Below are 19,165 nucleotides of genomic sequence, written 5' to 3'. Positions count from 1 at the left end.
TCAGTAATTTGAAGAGTAATTATCTTCTTCCCTAAGCTCAGGTTTATGACCTTTTTGATAGATTAAAAACAAAGAGAAAACATCTGGGAAGGAGAAACCCAAATTACATCACCTAGCACTTCAGTAACAGCCAAGTCTAGAGACAGATCTTTCTATAGATCTTTAGCCAGGAACATTATGCAGCAGGGACTTAGCATGATCCTGACATTACATTCACTGCCACTGGAGACATTCTCTCTAGATGGAAGAATGCTTAGTGCTTGCTCTTTCAGATGAACTTATATACAGATCTTTTACAACACTCCCCCCCCCAGATTTACATTGTTTGACATTACACACTTGTAAAAGCATTTTTTTCAATTTATACAAATTATTCTGGAATATGGAAATGAAATTGTGCCATAAAAATCAACTAAAGAAAAATTAAAAGTCTCTTCGGATGAGAAGAAGGGGCTTGGAATTTCACAGCTGAATCAATGTGAATGGTAGGCATGCCATCTTGTACAGTCAGAATTAATGGAAGTTTCTTTTTTATCCATTTTCCTTTAGGATGGTAATTCTGTCAAAATAAGAGTCTAGTCTTTACAGCGTAAGCCCCTAGTGACCTCGGCAGAGTGCACCAGACTCTGCAGAGAAGGTGTCAGGGACACATAATAATGGAAGTAACTATTCATCGTTACACAATGTCCCTCACTTGGCTTTCCTCCTAGACATTTTCAAGATGTGTATAAAAAGGATATGTGCCTAAAGTCTTTGAGGATATTAGTTTTCAGTCAATTGATGTTTCAGTCAGACCTTTATGTAAGAAAGTCTTGTAGGCTTGGGTTCCAGCAGAGTAAAATAAGAATTCCTACTGCTTCTTAAAGACAGGAAGACAAAAGAACATGTGAAGTCACAGTTCTACCAAATTTCAAGTGAGATTTGGATAGCCTAGTTTCATGGGAATACATTGGCCAACATATTTCATAAGAATTAAAACTTAAAATGACCTTACCACATTCAGGATGATGTGATGACCAAATCCCATCAAGCTGACAGTAGGCAACACGGCTGCCTTTTAAGCTGTAACCTGCGTTGCACTTGAAGTAAACCTGGGCCCCGTATTTAAAGTCATCTCCTTCCACAATACCATGAGCAGGAGCACCTGGAGTCCTACACATCACCACTGACAGTTCAGATATTTCAAAAAAATCCACTTTATTACAAAAACAGGACTGTGTTAGGATGATTCTATACTTAGAACATTGAAAAACCAATTAAAATGGACACAGGAGTCAAAATCAAAAGACTGGTATATGCTGATCTTTAGAAAGTTGTTTAGACATCAGGTCTACATACACTTACATATATGTCACTTTTCAAAGCCTGTGCAGATCCATTAGTTTCAATGGAATTGCTCAGAAGTGTGACGTGGTCATGTGCATGTGTTTGAAACATTAGGGGTCATTTGCTCAAAATATTAGTACTTGAAGCACTTTCCATCTTAAAAGTGGTTTTGAATGAACTACTATGCCTGGTTAAGAAAAAAATTAGATCTTTGAAAGCCTTATACTGAAATTATTTCAAATTCTTTACATTTTTATAGTGATTTGCAGATAACGTCACTGAAATATTAGAGCATCATTATTTGTATAGACCAAACATTAGCATAATTACATTAAAAAGGAACCTTGATATTTACTAAACTGGGATATTTACCCTTTCCACAGGGTTTGCTCTATTGGGGAAATACGGGTGATGGTCTATATAACTACTGCAAGTAGTAAATATTAGATTAGGCATCATAAGCAAGATTTCTCTGACAGCATCAAACCAACCACACTAAATCAGAACAAAGGTCCACCCAGCACAGAAACCTGTCCACTTGTGGTAAACAGTAGATCTGAACGAAGGAATATAAAAATAGAACAAGCATATAGAATACTTTCCTGGCATATTCTGTCAGCATTCAGAAGTCTGAAGCCCAAGGTCTACAAGAACTAAAATGGTATTTTTGGTATAACATAACCTGGTGATATTTTTTTAACATTTATTTGTCTTAGTGTTTTCTAAACTCAGCTACATACTTGGTGGCCACAATATCTTGTAGCAATGAGTTCTACAGACTAAGGGTTGCGTGAAAAATATACTGTCTCCTTTAGTTTTGTTTCTAGCCTGCCACCTGATAATTTTATTTGATGCTGTAATTTCTTCGTTATAGAGACAGAGAATGTCCATGCCCTATTAACTTTCTCCAAGTCACTTTTAATTATCAATTTCCTGTATGTAGAAATTACATACAGGTAATGTATTTCCTGTAGGTAGAATTTACAGCAATGTAGAAAACACATGGTTTATTATATACACAGTTATCCATCTCTTTGTCTCTTTCTTTGCCTGGGCCATTCATTGTGAAAAACTGCATGAGAAAGGATTCAGTGCAACACTTGGATAGGCATATAGGTTTTTTACCTGGCACCTGTGGTACTCTCCTGAAGATAGATAGATGAATGCTAAAGAGATCAATCCCTAATTTATGCTTTTAGAATTTGATTTTTTCTGTTTTGCCTCATAGCTAGTTGCTTGCTAACCCAAAGCCAAATTTGAATCCTTACACTTTCAGAGGAAAACTTTTCTAAGGCCTCTGCCCTGTAATCCTTAGAGCACACACAAATACGTCTATTTATATGGATTCTGGACCATTCAAATATTCACATAAGGAAGACATCTAATAATGAATTGGAAGAATGATTTGTGCACTAGTGAGCACAAGTCTTGGCAAGAAAAAATGTCTAACATTTAAGCATTAGAGAAGGGCCTGGACTCAATGCTCCTAATAAAAACACATCCCGTTAGGGGAGCTCAACATTTCCTCTTGGCTCCAAGAGTTTGGCACCAGTGTCATTGTCAGCAAAAGAATAATGATAAAAACTCAACAAAATTCATTCCTAGCCCTTGACATTTCTCATGTAAAATATAGACATATATACATGCATATATGGGTGGATATGTGTATACACAAGCACATAGATAAATGAAAGGGAAATAATGGGAACATAGGTTTTTCTAGGTGTTTTAAATTCTCAGAACACTTGTCTTTGCAGTTGTGATCTTTTTGTTCCCAGTCACTCCCTCCATATCTTTCTCTGCTCAGCAATCCATTTCCCTACATTTATATTTCTCTCTTTCAATGTAAAGTCACACTGAGCTTGTCAAATGAGAAAATTAGATGAAACAACTGTTTCATCACTCAGAGGTCTATTTTTTATCACAAATACAGGTTTTCTGTTTTGCATGTAGTCCCGTTCAACTCTGCAGAATGACTTTTGTGTTCTAGGTCCATCCTGGAAAATTTTCACCAAGATATACTTACTTACTAACTGTAAGTATCTGTTCTTGTTCAGTCTCCTAACTCATTAAGCTATTTAATTTCTAGTCCTTTTGATTTGTTCTGTTGCTAGACTTTCTTTAGATTCTCTTTGCACCTGTAAGCCAACTGGAACAGCTCTGGTCAAATTTATTATGTAAATTCAGTGTTTCCTACACAAGTTCATTTAGTACTGAACTATGGCCTAGAGCAGAGGACATGGAGGCAGAAGGTCATGAGATCTAAGGATAGGTAAAAAACTGTGGTCATAGATAGGTTGCTTCATCTGCAGTATCCGACAAATTAAAGCACCCATTTCATTATAGGGATGTTACAAGCATTAGCTCATACCCAGTTGTGTCACAGAGCCACTGCAGGGTTTCTCTGATGGCAAAACAGCTTAGTATTATTAATAGATGTGTCCCTTTTGTTACCCATGCCTTTAGCTACTGCTTGTCTGTTCTCTTGTAACGCAGGGCCTTCCCTCATCTTCTGTCCTTTTCTTTAAAATTTGCCACTAGAGGCACAGCCACGCCATTTATTTTTTCTGCAGATAATTTTGTAAGTTCATTCGTTCTCTCTACCAGTTAAATGTGCTTTTGAATCTTGGGGTGTTCTCTGCATTTCAGTACCACAGCTGAGCTCTCTGTTTTCAGTGATATTATCTAGCCTGAAAGTTTCATACAGTTACTCTAGTACTTGCCTCTACTGCTTTGGTTTGAGCTCTATAGTTTTTTTTGCTCTTCAGTTTGACTTTTATCCCTTTCATGTAGTATGTTTCAGGCAGCTCTTCTGCACCTTTTCCCTTTACTTGTGAACACATCAGGCAATGGAGTTTTGAACAGTTATTATGAAGGGAATCCTAGCCCGTGTGCTTCATCCAAATTTATCTTATCTTTTTGTGGAAAGCTTCCCATCAAGAGTGTGATTTTGACTGGTTCTTATATCTTTCAGAATGTGCAGTGTATTCCACTGAATTTTAGGACAGCCTCCTTTGTTTGAGATATTTTATTGAAGTCTTTCAACATTCTCTCCTGGTGTAAGACTACATTTGATTCTCCAACAGACATTTCTCAGAAGTCAAAAAGAAAGGAAAGAACATTTTGTAAATGTCATTCAGACCTATCTGTGCCCTTACCCTTTGGATACACATTAGCCATAAAATCCAACCACCTGATCTGGTCCACTTCTCCTCATTTTCTAAGCTTTCTAAGGTATTTGATTGATTTCAGATTCCCTTGCCTAGGCAGGATGGGTCTGATCCTGCCATCTCCTGAATATTTGTGAGTATGAGTCCTCCTTCTCTGCATGGTCCAGCAGAGAGGGCTGGATTCCCCTCATTGCCCTCGCTCACCCACAGCCATCCCCATCCCAGCTTGCATCCAGCCCCAGCTATACCTGGGCCTGGTCTAGCCTGAGTGCTACAGCATGGACAGGGCTGGGAGCTGCTTTGACAGCACTTCCTTGGGAAGCAGGTGGTGGGACCACCTGGCCAGGAGCACTCCATGAGCTTGAACCATTCCTAGGCCACTAGTTAGACTGCTCTGCTCCACATGGAAAACAAACAAACACACAAAAAACACACACTGCCCCATGACTCTGGTTTCCTACCTTTGAGGCAATTTAGACGCGTCATTTGTGCTGTGTTTTGCTATAGCGTTACTTGTCCATAGCAAAATGAGAGAAGAAGGAGTAGGAAAATCGGTTTTGATAACCCGTGGGAGGACTTTCTCAATGACACAGTAGTGGTTAAAGAAAGAACTGGCATCCATAAATCTTATCCTACCTAAAGGCCTCATCAGCATTTCCTTAGTATTAATGCAATGCCCTCTGAATAGCAGTCACTGCCTAACTTTTCCATGTGCTTTGCAAAGCAGACAGAGGAAGAAGCAGAAGACAAGGTAGAGAGCTTCAGACAGAATTATGCATGAAATGTACCATGGATTCAGCAACACTTACCCCAGACTGTAAGTTTGAGACAGCCCTACCAAAACTGAACTAAAAGCGTCAGGATTTCAGGTTGCAGGATGCAATCTCTGAACTTTCCAGTCAGACCAAAGCCACTAGGAACCCAGAAAATGGACCAGGTGTCTACAAAATTCTACTATGGCGTGGCAATGGACAGCCAAATATGAAAGGTATTCATTCAAGGTCTGCCAAAAAATATATGAGCAACGCAGAGACTCCACGAGGGTTAGGCTGACCCCATTCTTCCTGCCAGGATGTCATCAGACCTATAAAGATTCTGGTGGATTTTATATCTAGAAAGCAATAGGAAAATGAGAGAGGTTTCAGGGAAAGGTGAAACTGATGGTATGGAAATGTAATCTTGAGAGTGACTAAGAACTAAGAATGACCACTCTGGTCATGGAAAAGTTAAAAACTGCAATAATCAAAAACCAAAAAACAGAAAGGATGCATTAAAATGTTTACAGGAAGAGGTATATTCAGGTAGGATAAAATGAAGAACAGGGTAATTCTTACTCAAGAAAAAGTCTCCTTGACAAATGCTAGAACGGCATAATAGAATGTAAGTGGAAATTATATGAGTCTCATCATTTGAAAATTGAAACTTTGGCTAAAAAAATGGGCTTTGGAGAGAACAGGCTGGCACTAGCAAATGCATTATGAATGGAGATATCTCTGTTTGTTTGTTTTAATTTTTCCATGTTTTGCTACACAGTGTTTTTCCTGGGAAGTTCCACAATTAAACTATACAGGCATATAGGTAACCCTTGTCACTTTAGAGTTTGAGGTGAGTTTTGATACAGCTCCGTATAGTTCACAAGAGAGCAAAGTAGGAAGGTATAATGATAAGGTGGTGGTTACATGCACCTCTAGCAGAAATGATCAGTTATGGCAGCCCAGTTGTTAGATAATAAAAACCAGATCTGCCTCGAGTGTCTATATCACAAACTCACATATTCCTGATAAAACTTATTGTGCTTCTTGCCTCTTACTTTGGTGTCTTGGGAAAAAGAAAACAATTTCTGTCCCATATGAAACATTAAAATGCTTTCACCTTTCTCAGATAACTTTCCTCAATATGAGGAAAACTTGACTAGAGGAACAGTAAGTTCCTGAATTTTTAAGTAAAATATTCCATTATTAATAATAACAGTGCAAATACTTCTTCCTTTTAAATTATATGTAAGAGATATTCTTCAGATCTGAATTATCTGCCATTTAGAAATAGTTTTCAAGCTAATTTTATCAGTGAGATAAATTAGATGATCTCTTGAGCTACACTTTTCTCTCTTTAATGTCCTTCAAATCCTGCCTGATGGAATTATCATTTGCTTTTGTCCCAGGGTCCCTTCAATAAATGAACACTATTTTTTTCTGCTGCCTTCCTCTCACCCACTTTGTTAAATAATATATATATCCCCTCACACATATCATTTATTATCTCTAAATTCTGCACAACCTTTCAATAATATATTGCATGCCTGAAATAAATCTCATTTCTCATTGCCGGTACTAATAAAAGGTTTATATTTCTCTTTTTGTCTCTCCCTGAAATATTAGGTCCAAAGCTCGTAATTGTATAGAGTTTTGTTCTTAATTTGCTTACAAAACTTTTTAATATGGCTACTGCTAAAGAAATTTATCTTGTTGTATATTTTCAAGACAGAGTTTGGCTTTCAGGCTGACTTGTGCTGATGTATATAGCACATTTTACCTATGTAGTATAGCTCTGTTAAACATTTTTTATAGAATAATACAATCATAGAATCATAGAATGGTTTGGGTTGGAAGAGATCTTAAAGATCATCTAGTTCCTTGGCACAGACAGGAAACCTTCCACTAGACGAGGCTGCTCAAAGCATCATCCAGTCTGGTCTTGAACGCTTCAAGGAATGAGGCAACCACAACCTCTCTGGGCAGCCTCTTCCAGTGTCTTACCACCCTCACGGTAACAAATTTCTTCCTGATATCTATATCTAAATCCATCTTCCTTCCGCTTAAAGCCATTTGCCCTTATCCTATCACTACAAGCCCTCGTGAAAAGTCCCTCTCCGACTCTCTCGTAGCTCCCCTTTAGGTACTGGAAGTCTCATATAAGGTCTCTCCAGAACCTTCTCTTCTCTGAGCTGAACAACCCCAGCTCTCTCAGCCTGTGTTCAGAGGAGAGGTGCTCCATCCCTCTGATTCTCTTCAGGCTCTTCTCAGAGGTCCGCATCCTTCTTGTGTTGAGGGCCCCAGAACTTTTTTAGGTACTTGTAATACTGCTTTTGCATAGTTGGTGTGCTCAGTGGAGGCCAAACACTGAAAATGGTCACAGAAACTTCACTTGCAACAAGTAGGGGACTAGACCAGCTTCTGCTGTTACAAGTGCTAGCATATATCTTCTGCAGAAAAAGGGAGAGGTACAGACTTACTTTGGAAATCTTGGTGTCATCCTATCCAAACCATCTAATGGCTGTCAGAGAAAGCCTGACAGAGACTGAAACTGAAGAAATTTAAATAACTATCCTGAGAGAGAGGACATTTTGTCTGGAGCAAGCCGAAATGACATTCTGTTTTGAGTGAATGACCCTGCATGCTGCTAATAGTCACAGCAGCTCCTGAGCCAGAAAAACACCTGCACAGGGATCCTGAGCATCAGGATTTTGGATCTGATACTTTGGGGTTTCTTGGCTTCACAGCAGTGGCCAACATGTGCTCTGGAGCCAGAGGACCTGGAAGCCCTGGAGCACAACAGGCAGAGTATGTGGAAGTGCCTTTTTTTTTTTTCCCTCTCTCTAAGGAAATAAAAATTAAATAAGAATACAGCTGAAAATACAAATTTCTGTTATGAAACAATTCTAACAGAAAACTCCTAGCCAGCTCCACCTACATACACTTCATACAGCTCACTGATATTTGCAAAGGCTGCCTACAGCCAAGCCTGCTGAAGTCAATAGTGATAAATTCCATCATGTTTGGGTTTTGGACTGCAAGTCTGATTTGATCAAATTCTTTTTGTTGGTTTTAAGTTTTGTTTAGAAGGCAAGTCTGATGACATGACTACCTGAGTATCATTGTATAACAGTTATCTCTCTTTTCCCAAAGTTTTTTATAAAATTAGCATCTGTCTGCATTTTACTGCTGGGGAAGTGATAGCATTGAGGTATCAAGAGATTTATCTGAAGGCAAACAGTGAGTAAGTGGCAGAGCTAACAGTCCTGTCATCTCCTGATATTCTTACTACATTTATATTTAAACTGACCCAACTTTGTGCAGCATTAAATAATCATACCATTTAGGAATCTACATATTATTTTCAGCAGCAGTGTTTTGTCCGAGGTGATGAAGCCAAATGGGTGCAGATGGTTCAGTATGTCTGAACACAAAGCACGTGAGTTAAGGAGGGACCCAGCCATGAGCACGTTAGCAGCTACTCCTGGGTATTGTGATGCCCTTTGCAAAGTCCTATGGGGAAAAAGCTTTTCTGAATTCAGACTTACAGAATTTGTTGTCATCAGTCATAACAGAGCTTATTTCCTAATCTTGGCCCATGACCTCTGTCAGTCCATGTAAATCTCTGACACCATTTATCCCTACGCTGATGCCTTCCCTCCCCAGTGTGCATCCACCAGGTGAGGACCCCCAGGTTCTCACAGGGTTTGCTGGCAGAAAAGAACTGACATGGGGGAGGACTCAGATGGTTCTCCTGAGACATCCTCCTTCTGCAGCTTGGCATAGCAGCCCAGAGACAGTTAATGCCTAACACATAAGCCCACAGAAACTAACTTTAGCCAAAAGCATAAGGACTTTGGCTGTCCAGATATTTTTAGAATAGTTGTATCCTCTAGGAAAGAATGAGGTGAAAGATTCCTGGAGGCCATGGCTCAAAGTACTCAGAATTGCTTTTCGATTGCTTCTCATAAGCAATGTGCAGGGCTATCAAACAAGCATATGAGTTTGGCAATGGATTTGATAAAACAGTCTACATTTGGGAAGCATCAGGCCATTCTGCCATCCTGAGGCAGTGCAGTGTGGCTCTGCACTCTTTTGTGCTCAGGCCTGACAAACCTGCATATGTTAGGTCATACACACAGAGGCAGGAACCCTGACTCCAGATTTATGCTTTAGGAGTCCCATTGTTCTTGTCTGGCTCCTGTCTGCCTTCAAGGTTCTCCGCATGCTGGGATCACGGGCACGTTGTAAGTCTGCTGACAGCAACGCTACTTCATGAGGGCCTGTAATGCCTCATTGAGCAAGCTGTGTAAACTGGGGAGGAAATGTCTTTCTTTCTGTGACACTGCTGACACTGATGGAGCCTACAATTGTTTCAGCACAGGCTTTGTTCCTATAAGGAGCTAAATTCACAGTGATGGTACTTATAGTCAGAAAAGAACCAGGCATCTTCTGATGCTGCTCTCAAGATCAACTCTGAGCTCAAGATCTCCTGAATAAATGGTAACAAGCACTGCAGGATCCAGCATAAGGAAACTAACACTCTTGCCACCACCTCCCTGAACCTCCCACCACTCCTACACTGGAGAGCACTGATGACTAAGAAGCCACACAGTGACAAGCAGCCCAGCTGTTCTCCTCCAGACCCTGGCAAGAGCTGGATGTGAATGAGAGCCAGAGAGGCTCGATGGCATTAGCTTTGCAATGTGATCATCATTCTTCCCCCCAGCAGGAACAGTCTGCTGGGAGCTGAACAGCTTTGGAGGACAGGTGGTCTTGGTCAGAATTCTGAAGAAAATGCTTTCTGGGGGTGGTGTGTGTTCACACGGGCCGTGTCTGAGGGGGCTGGTGTTGTCTAGAATGCTCGCTTGTCTTCTTTGTTGCCACTCAGAACTTTTACTTTTTGGAGCTGACAGGCTCTGCACTTTAGGTGAAAAAACAATGTGACTGCAGCTTTTACAACCAGAAATTAGAAGGGAGTGAACAAGGAAAGCCAAGCGTGCTGAGGTTTGGATTGAAAATTATTTTTTTTTTAAAGCAAGACTCTGTAGCAGAGAACAAATACTTGCAAACACCACAGTAGATCCTGTACAGGAAAGGGCATAGAAACCACTGTCATAAAAAAATGTTCACAGTGATGGTAGCATTTTCTAAACAGCTACAGCCACACATCAAAGCAGCACTGCTCTGCTTGGTCATGCCTGTCACCACAGACTCAGCAGTGACTGGGTGAGGCTTTAGGTAGGGGTCTCAGAGGTACCTCAAACCCCTCTGTTATCATAGGCACTTACCTAAGACTAAGATACTAACAGCCAACCCCACAAAAATGCTCATGTCATGGTGATTGCAATAGCTAAAAGAGCAAACATCACTTAGGACCTTGGCCTTCAGTATCAAATAGAAGACCTGAAGGGGTAACAAGGATTATTCCCCAAAAGTGCTTCCCTGCATTGCAGTAACTTCCATTTAGGTTGCTAGCAAAGGAGGACTTCTGATAAACTATCTCTGCCCTCACTCACTTGTGCTTCAAAAGGGAAGAAACTCTCTACCTTCCTTCATGCCTCTTGTGATGTCCCAGGACACATTCTCCGAGCTCCATGCCCAGCTCCAGCCACAGCTCATGCAGAATTGCTGGGGCAGACTAGTCATTACAGAGATCTTCGGCCCTAATTTTTCCCCCGTGGAAGAATCCTGGAAGTTCAAATCTCCTCTCATTGTTGCATTTTGCCAGTCCTCACATTAGTACTGGAAATGTCAAAGGAAATCATAACAACACCAGCTGATCAACCAGCCCCAAGAACCAAAGACAGTAGGTGTCCAGTCGTGCTCTCTGGGCCTCTTTGCTTTTGCAGTGGTTCCACTGGCTAGGAATAATTACACAGAAGTATGACGTAATCCCTACTGAAATCCAGATCTTTTCATTCCCTTCCAGCCAATTGGAATTCGCCCCTGATGTTTTCCAGCTCCCTGCCTCTGTGAATGAGACCGTATCCATGTGAAAATATGCTTGGATCACTCACTGTGATTTATTCATCCGGAGGCAATTTGGAGGTTGTTGCTTACAATTAGCCACTTGATCTTTATCAGCATTGTTCTTAGCCCTTAGAAAGCTGTGTCTCTGGATACAACCTTTCCGGTACTTGGATGGCCTATTTAATTATACAACTGGACCTGTTTGTGCTAGGATGCTGGATCCTAAGGATCCCCAACATTCACTTTCTCTATCAGTAGCAAGAACTAATATTTATCGTAAGCTCCCTAATGTGTCCCTTGGAAAACATCTCAGTATTATGCTGCAGAGGAGAGCACTGTCTGCTCAGGGGGAAGATTCTAGGGCAAGAGAGAAGTGGATATGCTCATTATTATATCTAATTACAAATGAGAGAGTAAATAAGCCTGAGGTGTTTCATTTTGGACATGTCAGCTTTCCAGATAAACAGGGGCAAGCCCAAGCAATGGTGGATGAGAAAGACACTCTACAGAAATGAATATTGCTTTGAAACAATGTTTGTGAATGTGCATTAACTGTAAGAGAAAAATAATATTTAAGGATATAGATTCACCCTAGCATAGCTGACAGAGTAGTTCATTCAGCCTTTTGCAGGGATTCAAGCTGAATTTCATACAGAAATGAAGATCAGGCATTGCCTGTTTTAGAAAAAGAGATGGAAATTACCAAGTGTTGGGATGAGAGTATAGGGAAAAGAAAATGAAGGGAACTAAAATGCAGGAGAGTACTAAGGAAGTAGCAGGGCAATTTGGTTGGCTGTGAAATGCAGTTCCTGAGCTCTTGAAGAAACCAAAGAGGAGAGTGGGAGCCATAAGAAAGGAACAAGCGGAATTCTGCCTGGTCGTTTGTGTCATCATTCCTACCGCCTGGGGCCATTCTGCCATAGCAGGGTTTTGTATCACCTGCAAACAGCGTGCAAGACAATGAAATCCATTCCCGTGAGCACAACAAAGAGAAGTGTGTAAGGCAGCTTGCCTCAGAGATGTTTGCGAGTAAAATCCTCAAGGAGGAACAAAGCCATTTAATGAACTTGGAGGTGGGGAGGTGGGGAGAAGAACGAAACTGTCAGCATTGAAGCATGCTGATTATTTCAGCAAACCATCAAAGCAGTTGAAAGATGGACTGGATGTTTGCACCACAGAAGCTATCAATAGTATCTCACTAGTCTGCAGAGAGGACTGGGCAGAAGGGTAGGAGGGGGAAGAAATAAAGAAAAGTTGTATTTTGGGAGGGTTCCTGTAGCTGAAGCTTACAGTGATGTGTTTTCAGACCACAGACCTTGGAGAGAGGCCAAGTAGGAACTATTATGACCTATTTTGTACTTTTCTTAGGGTTGTGCTTTGTTTTGGAGGGTTAGCAGTTGCATCTAACCTTTCACCATATTATGGGATGATAAGTTTGCTGTTGGCATCTATTGTTGAGTTTGGGGGCCTCCTTTGTGTCATTGGTGTTGGTTATGGTTTATTTGGGTGAAATGACAGTGGGGTTTGTATATTTTTTGTCTTTAGTGGCAGATCCTTTTCCAGAGACTTGGCAGGATTGGTTGTTATGGTGTGGGTCTTTTAGAACTTGGAGGTAGGTAGTTTTGGGCGGGGAAGGGTTATTGAATGCTGAAAGTTTAGGGTGGCTACTGTTGATAGCGGGGATATGTTTTCTCTTTGATTGGATTTTAATGGTGCAGCTGTTTTATTCTTGTGGGGTGGGGATGGTTTTGGTCACAGGATGAAGGCTATTATTAATTTAATTTTTTGTTTTGGAGCTTGTGTGAGGGTTATCTGACAGGGTGATTCAGAGAATTTAATGGTAGAAATCAGAGTGGCTTAATGTAAAATACCAACTTTAGGAATTGGAGATAGAGATTTAGGTCCCTTTTTTCTGAGGTGATTTTTGGAATTTGGTTAGAGCATGGTGCTGGTAACACAAAGTTCACAGGTTCGATCCCCATAGAGGCCATTCACTTAAGGGTTGGACTGAATGATCCTTGTGGGTCCCTTCCAGCTCAGAACACTCTGTACCACCAGCCCCCCATCATCTTTGAACTTTGCAAAAGGTGGGGCTGAGCTCAAAGTGTGCCAGTGATGCAAACCGGTTTTTGGCCTGCATGCAGTTATTCTGTGCTGATTTATGCCATACATTCAGAGCAGGCCTGCCAGAAGGACTTAGTCTCCTGAGTGACTCAGGGAAAAGTATCTTTGTCCCATCCAGTGTGGCAAAAATACCTGGAATGCAGCTTGGTCCAACCTGTCCTCCTGACACTGATTCATTCTTCCACATGGCAAGTCATACAAGGGAGAATCCTACAGATAGTTTCATCTCTAAGGCATCTTAGCAGACCAAGAAAAAAGTTCAGTACTGTTTTGGGGTAGGGCAAGTGGAAATTCCTTATGAATGTATTTAATGTAGTTTAGAAATACACTTCTTTTCCTGTGGCAGGCCTGGTCTTGGATAGATGAAATTAACAAAGAGACAATTTTTGATTTATTTAGATTATAGCAATGCCTGGGGCTATGCTCTGGGCAGAATACCATGGGGTTTTACCAGATATGTTTCACTTTATGAAAAAGTAAAAAAAAATGGCTAATTAATTGACAGCAAGAAAATAAAAAGGGACAAGAGGAGTTGTCAGTAAAGCAGATGCCCTGTCTCTTTCAGCCTTGCTGTTAGCAACACTTACTCACTGGAGTTCCCAAACACTATAAAAGTATTAAGAGATCAAATACTCTTACATGGTGTGAGCACCTTCCTCCCAGAGACTACATGACCTATCCAATCCAACAGTCATATTGACAAACTGAAGGAAAGACCAGTCCTAGGGACTAGTTTTCTTCAGGCTGATTTACAAACAGCTGTTGCTTGGTGGTTGCTTCAGATGTTTGTAGCAATTTCCATCCTCAGCCATCAACATCATTTTTCTTTTAGGTGTTTCTGTCCTCCTGTGAGGCCTCTTGGCTGCTTGTGTAGCAGGAGGTGAACAGCTTTAGTTTATTGCTCAGTAAATTACGACAACCTGAAATTGGTGTTAGGTTATCTTAAAACAACAGACATCATGTTTGGTAGTTTGGCAGTTTCTGTGTGAACAGTTCCAGCGTCCTTCTAACCAAGGGAGAAATCTCCAGGAAATACATTGAAGTGAAAAATGGGAGAAGAAATTTCTACCTCCATATCAACCCAAGCCCTTCAAACTCATGCACTAGGTGCTAAACAATATAGATTGCCTTGTAAACACACGATTCTCCTGGGAAGGAGTACACTGTGGGGCAGTGAATATACTGTGGGGAAGTAATGATAACATCCTAGCAAATGTTCTAGGCAATATCACAATGTTCTTCTCATCAGCTCAATAGAACAAAAGAGGGCATTATGCCACCAGAATTGAACTTTGAAGATGACATTAAAAACCTCTCTGAGGACTGCAGTATCTGGCTTTGGAGAGACACGTGGGTCAGTGAAGCTTCCTGTGTGACTACACTGGCCATGATATCACTGCAGGATTTTCTCACCCTGTTTGCACTAGCAGTCCTTCTGAACAGCCTTGCCCATAAAGAGCAGTGCTCAAGCAACAGTGCTCAAGGCACAGGGAGGGCACATGTCCTCTCAGAGGGAGTCCCAGGAAGGTTCTGGAGAATGGCCACCTCTGAGGGCATCCTGACTGTGTTCATACTACAGGGTTGCTGCATGGCAGGCTAAAGGATGGTGCTGTTTTCAGCTTTAGCCTATAACCCCTAATGGGTCTGCAAAACCTGAGAACTGCCACATTGCAATTAAAGGTTTTTGCTAGTGTGTGGGTCTAGGCAGGTGAACTCTGGGATTGTAAGAGTGAAAAAAGGCCACTAGCCTTTATTCCTTAGCAGCTCCAGGTATACAGATGCTTTGACAGCAGGAGGAGTTGAGTTCTTATTTCCACCCTATACACATAGGGAGGACAATGAAGATGTAGAGAAGGAGTGATATTAATCTCATCTCTTTGGCATAGCCACCAAAAGAGCCACCTTGACACAAGTGGGGAAGAAATTTGTCCCTTTAAAAAAAGCCATAAAAAGCTATTTTCCATTGGAAAAACTAAGCTAAGCCCAACAAACAACCAAAAAAACCCAACAAAAACCCATACCCAAAAAAACCCCCACCAGCCAATGGCAGCCCCAGCAGCAGGGAAATTAAGAGTCATATTTCTATTTGGAACATTTTCCCTAACTGGAATAGGATTTCCAGGACAGAATGAAAAGAAAGCATTGAGGGGTTATCAGGGTGTTTGATTATCAGGTTTTCAGGGATATTATTAAGTTTTCCACAGTAATCATGCAGCACAGGCATGGTCTAACACATGCAGGCTGCAAATGGCCCAATATATACCAGTGATTATGACACTCCTTGAAATGTATTACTGAGAATCTTTCTGACAAAATTAAAAAAACCTCCTTTAGAAGACTGTGCATTACACATCCATGGTTAGGTAAGAAAACAAACTTTAATGTCCAGAACTTTTCCCCAGTGCCTCATCATAGGCTCTGCTGGGTTTAAAACTCTGTCTAGCTTATGCCAAGCACTGACAGCTGGGCTCATTTCTCCCATAGCAGAACAGGGGGTGGGGTGTGGTGGTGGGATGTTAATGCTCTCTCCCTGTCTTAAATATCAGTCACTCTGTCACATCCCCAAGCACCAGCCCAAGTCACAGTTGTATGGGGCCAGGAAGGATGGAAGTGGATTATATAAGCATTGGGGAAGGGCCTGAAAGCTACATTCAGAGGCCTGTTGGAACACGCTAAGGCAAGCCCTAGCAACATCAAAGGCTACAGCAAGGAGTTAGTTTATACAGTTTAGTCAATTGGATTAGACTCTTCATTAGGATGCAGAGCAAACCTCTTCTACTTGGCAGACAGAAGCAAGAAACAGAATAAAAATGGAAATCAGATCTCAGCCCTGAATTCCCCATTCAGCAAAGCTCTTCTTATGTGCGTAGGAACTCTAGTTTGCCTGGCTTTGTTTGAAATAAAGGTAACAGGAAATTTCTGGGCAGGATGAGGTCAAGGTCTCTTGCTTTGGGGCCAGCAAGCCCTAGGAGGACTTGAGCCAGAACACCCTGTCCTAGGAGGAGGACAAGCAGAGAGCAAGAGCATGTGCTATGGGGTACCAGCAATACCATCTCTCCACAGCTGTATCTTCAGCAGGAAAACTCAACATAGAGGCTTTGGAAAAGACCTTTCTTAATTTGAGTTCAACAAGTAACTGTCACACTGTCGAGCCATTGACAATCTGATACTGGAGTGGATGGTTTTTAGCATGCAGGACGTGCACTAGTCAGCTGGTTACTTTTCGCCGGCATGTTTTGAGGAAGTTACCACTCTGTCTCACAGTATTGCAGGCTAAAAGAACAAGATTATCTGATTTTGTGGGTTTTTGAGTGCCTCTGACTGCATTAAAATATACAGAGGTCAAACAGAAAAGCCCGAGTTTTACCTCTATCATGTCACCATGGCAAGAGGTCACTGGGATGGGTATGCAGATATACTGCAAACTCAGTTTAAGGTCAGAAAAAAAGCCCAAGTATTTAAAATAGGGATTAGTTTTCTCTACTTCCTGTACCATGATAGCAACGCATATTTATCTGTAAGAAGGTATTTTTTTCTGTCCTTAGGTCTTGTCTTTAACATGGTTTTGGTTAGAAGAAAAAAGGTTAGCATTTGTTTTACAATTTCACATTGTTTGGGCTTTTTTAACAGTATCTGCAGTGAAATGAGACATATTTATATAAAATATTTCTTGCCCTAAAACAGGACTGATCAAAATATATTAGCAGCTGTTATAAAGATACTTGCCTGTATTTCACTTCAGCTTAAATCACTGTATTAGCTTACCAAATTGTAAACAAAAAGTTAATTTCCTGGCTGCTATAGTGGAAGAGGAAAGAGATTGCTAGTTATAAGTAACCTGTCCCTTGGATTATTTTATTAATATTGCAAATTGTAAGTGACAGAGCAATTAGGGTTAAATATTACCTCAGGGAAGCAGCTTGACCAATGTTGACCATCTTGTTAAATAGATGGAATTTAGTTTAACAGAGGAAACGAGATTCCTTGTGGTATATCTCATTAAGGTGATTTCAATAACAATTCCAATAGTGATTTCCACATCTTTAACATTAAACTTAGTAACAGACAAAAAGACACAGCTGCATTGGGATGGTAAGGGACCTAAAAAGTTTCTGATTCTGTAACGAAATACCCATTGCTAAATTTGTTTAATTTGGCCTTAACTTGTTTCTCAATGAGATAATCCCCCAGTCTCCCTTCATCTGAATTACGTCCCTTGGATTTCTTTAAAACCCTCATATCACTCTGGGTACCTTCTGTTGCACCACCTCAAAGCTTCTACAGGCACTTAACATTAAGGGACTCTAATTTTCTTCACTCTTATATCTATTTTTCATCCATTAACTTTAATGGGATTGCACCTGACTTGCTCCAAGAAAACCAGGCTGAAAAAAATCAGTCTTACAGTGTCCAAAGCCATATTCAGTGCTCCAAAAGAGATGACTGTTTTCTGCAGAAATAAATTTAATTCCCTTGGCTCCACCTCACAAGACAGCACTGTTGCTGAAAGACAGAAAGATTCTGAGCATGACACAATCTCTCTTAAACATTTAAACTGAAATGCTGTTCGGGAAACTACATGACTAATTTTTAAAGAATTACACCCATAGATACTTTTTTTCCAGTCTTCCTCTTGTTCTTAAAAAATAAATCAAACTTAAACTTTCTGACATTTCTCCCCCATACAGTGGAAAATACTTAGGATACCTTTTGGCAAAACTGAAGGAAATAACTTAAAAAAAAAATTCAAAGATGGAAAAAACAGAGAATTGCCATGATACTTTCACACTGTGAGGTTTGCTATTCATATACAACAAAAAAAGTCAACCTTAATTTCTGTTATGGAAAACAGCAATATAGGTGCTGGAAAACGATATTTCCTTGCATAAGCCAAAGGCAAGCACACAGCCACAAACATCATAAAGTTACAGAATTTGATCCACCAAATTGTTCTTTCACTAATCAAAATATAGGCTTTCCACCAAGCTAAAAATCTCACTGTCTATATTTTTAAGTGTCTCTTCCCTTTCATCCTGTTACTACTTGTGCCCTTCATTGTTTACGACAGAAGTCTCATTCTATTGTTTTTTTACTATCTTCCCTTTTTCCTGTGTGTTACAGAAAGTCAGTAAAAGAATATGAGCTTCATGACTTGACCATAGTGTAGAGCCTGCCAAAACTAGGGTTGAAGTTTGCTGGAAATGTAATTAATCTGAAATATAGGCTCATGCTGAACCAGACAGGAGTCTTTCTTTCCTTTTTTTTTTTTCTTTTTTTAACCCTGTTCTAAAGGCAGGAACAGAACTAATCTCACTGAGCAGTTGCAAAGAGCTCGGGGGGGGGGGTTTCAGTCCCTAAATGACCTGCTGAACAACCACTCCCAGGAAAAAGGTTAGCAGAAGAGCCAGCCACTCTCTGTCCTGAAGTCAGGAACCTTCCATTTTCAGTAACCTCTTCCCTATGGAACATATACCAGGAATCTGTGCAATCTGCAAAATGAGGCATGCTGTTCAGAAACACAATTTTTTCAGACTTATAGAAAATGTAAAACTACCAATCCTCTGATCTGTTGGGAGGGAAGTCAAGCCTCATGAGGTAATTCTGGATGTGTAGAAATCAAAAGGTCTTTTATCTCAAACTGATTCATGAAAGGAGATATCATGTCACTATGATTTAACTCCCCTAATGAAATAAAAGAAATTCCAGGAGATAAATCCACTCCTGAGAATGGCATATGTGGGGAAAAGATTGTGAAGTAGTGAGGTTTGTTGCATATTGGCTCCTCTGACACAGAATTGAAAACTCTGCTAGCAGGCAAGG

General features: G+C 40.6%; 1 protein-coding gene across 2 annotated transcripts in view; it reads right to left on the bottom strand.

Annotated features, from left to right (window-relative positions):
* PAMR1 (peptidase domain containing associated with muscle regeneration 1) overlaps positions 1-19,165 on the bottom strand; it is a 59,382-nt gene that overhangs the window by 9,020 nt on the left and 31,197 nt on the right. The window contains exon 7 of one of the 2 annotated variants that reach the window (XM_050336492.1): positions 995-1,165. The exons of the other annotated variant lie outside the window; for it this stretch is intronic. Coding sequence (XP_050192449.1) covers positions 995-1,165 — 171 coding nt within the window. The remainder of the gene's footprint in view (positions 1-994; positions 1,166-19,165) is intronic. 2 annotated transcript variants of the gene reach the window in all.

The sequence above is a fragment of the Myiozetetes cayanensis genome, unplaced genomic scaffold (genome assembly GCF_022539395.1).
Source record: "Myiozetetes cayanensis isolate MyiCay16 unplaced genomic scaffold, myiCay2020 scf6-25, whole genome shotgun sequence".
Classification (NCBI taxonomy): domain Eukaryota; kingdom Metazoa; phylum Chordata; class Aves; order Passeriformes; family Tyrannidae; genus Myiozetetes; species Myiozetetes cayanensis.
The sequence above is the reverse complement of the archived record's forward strand: the minus strand, read 5'-3'. Positions and strand labels throughout refer to the sequence as shown.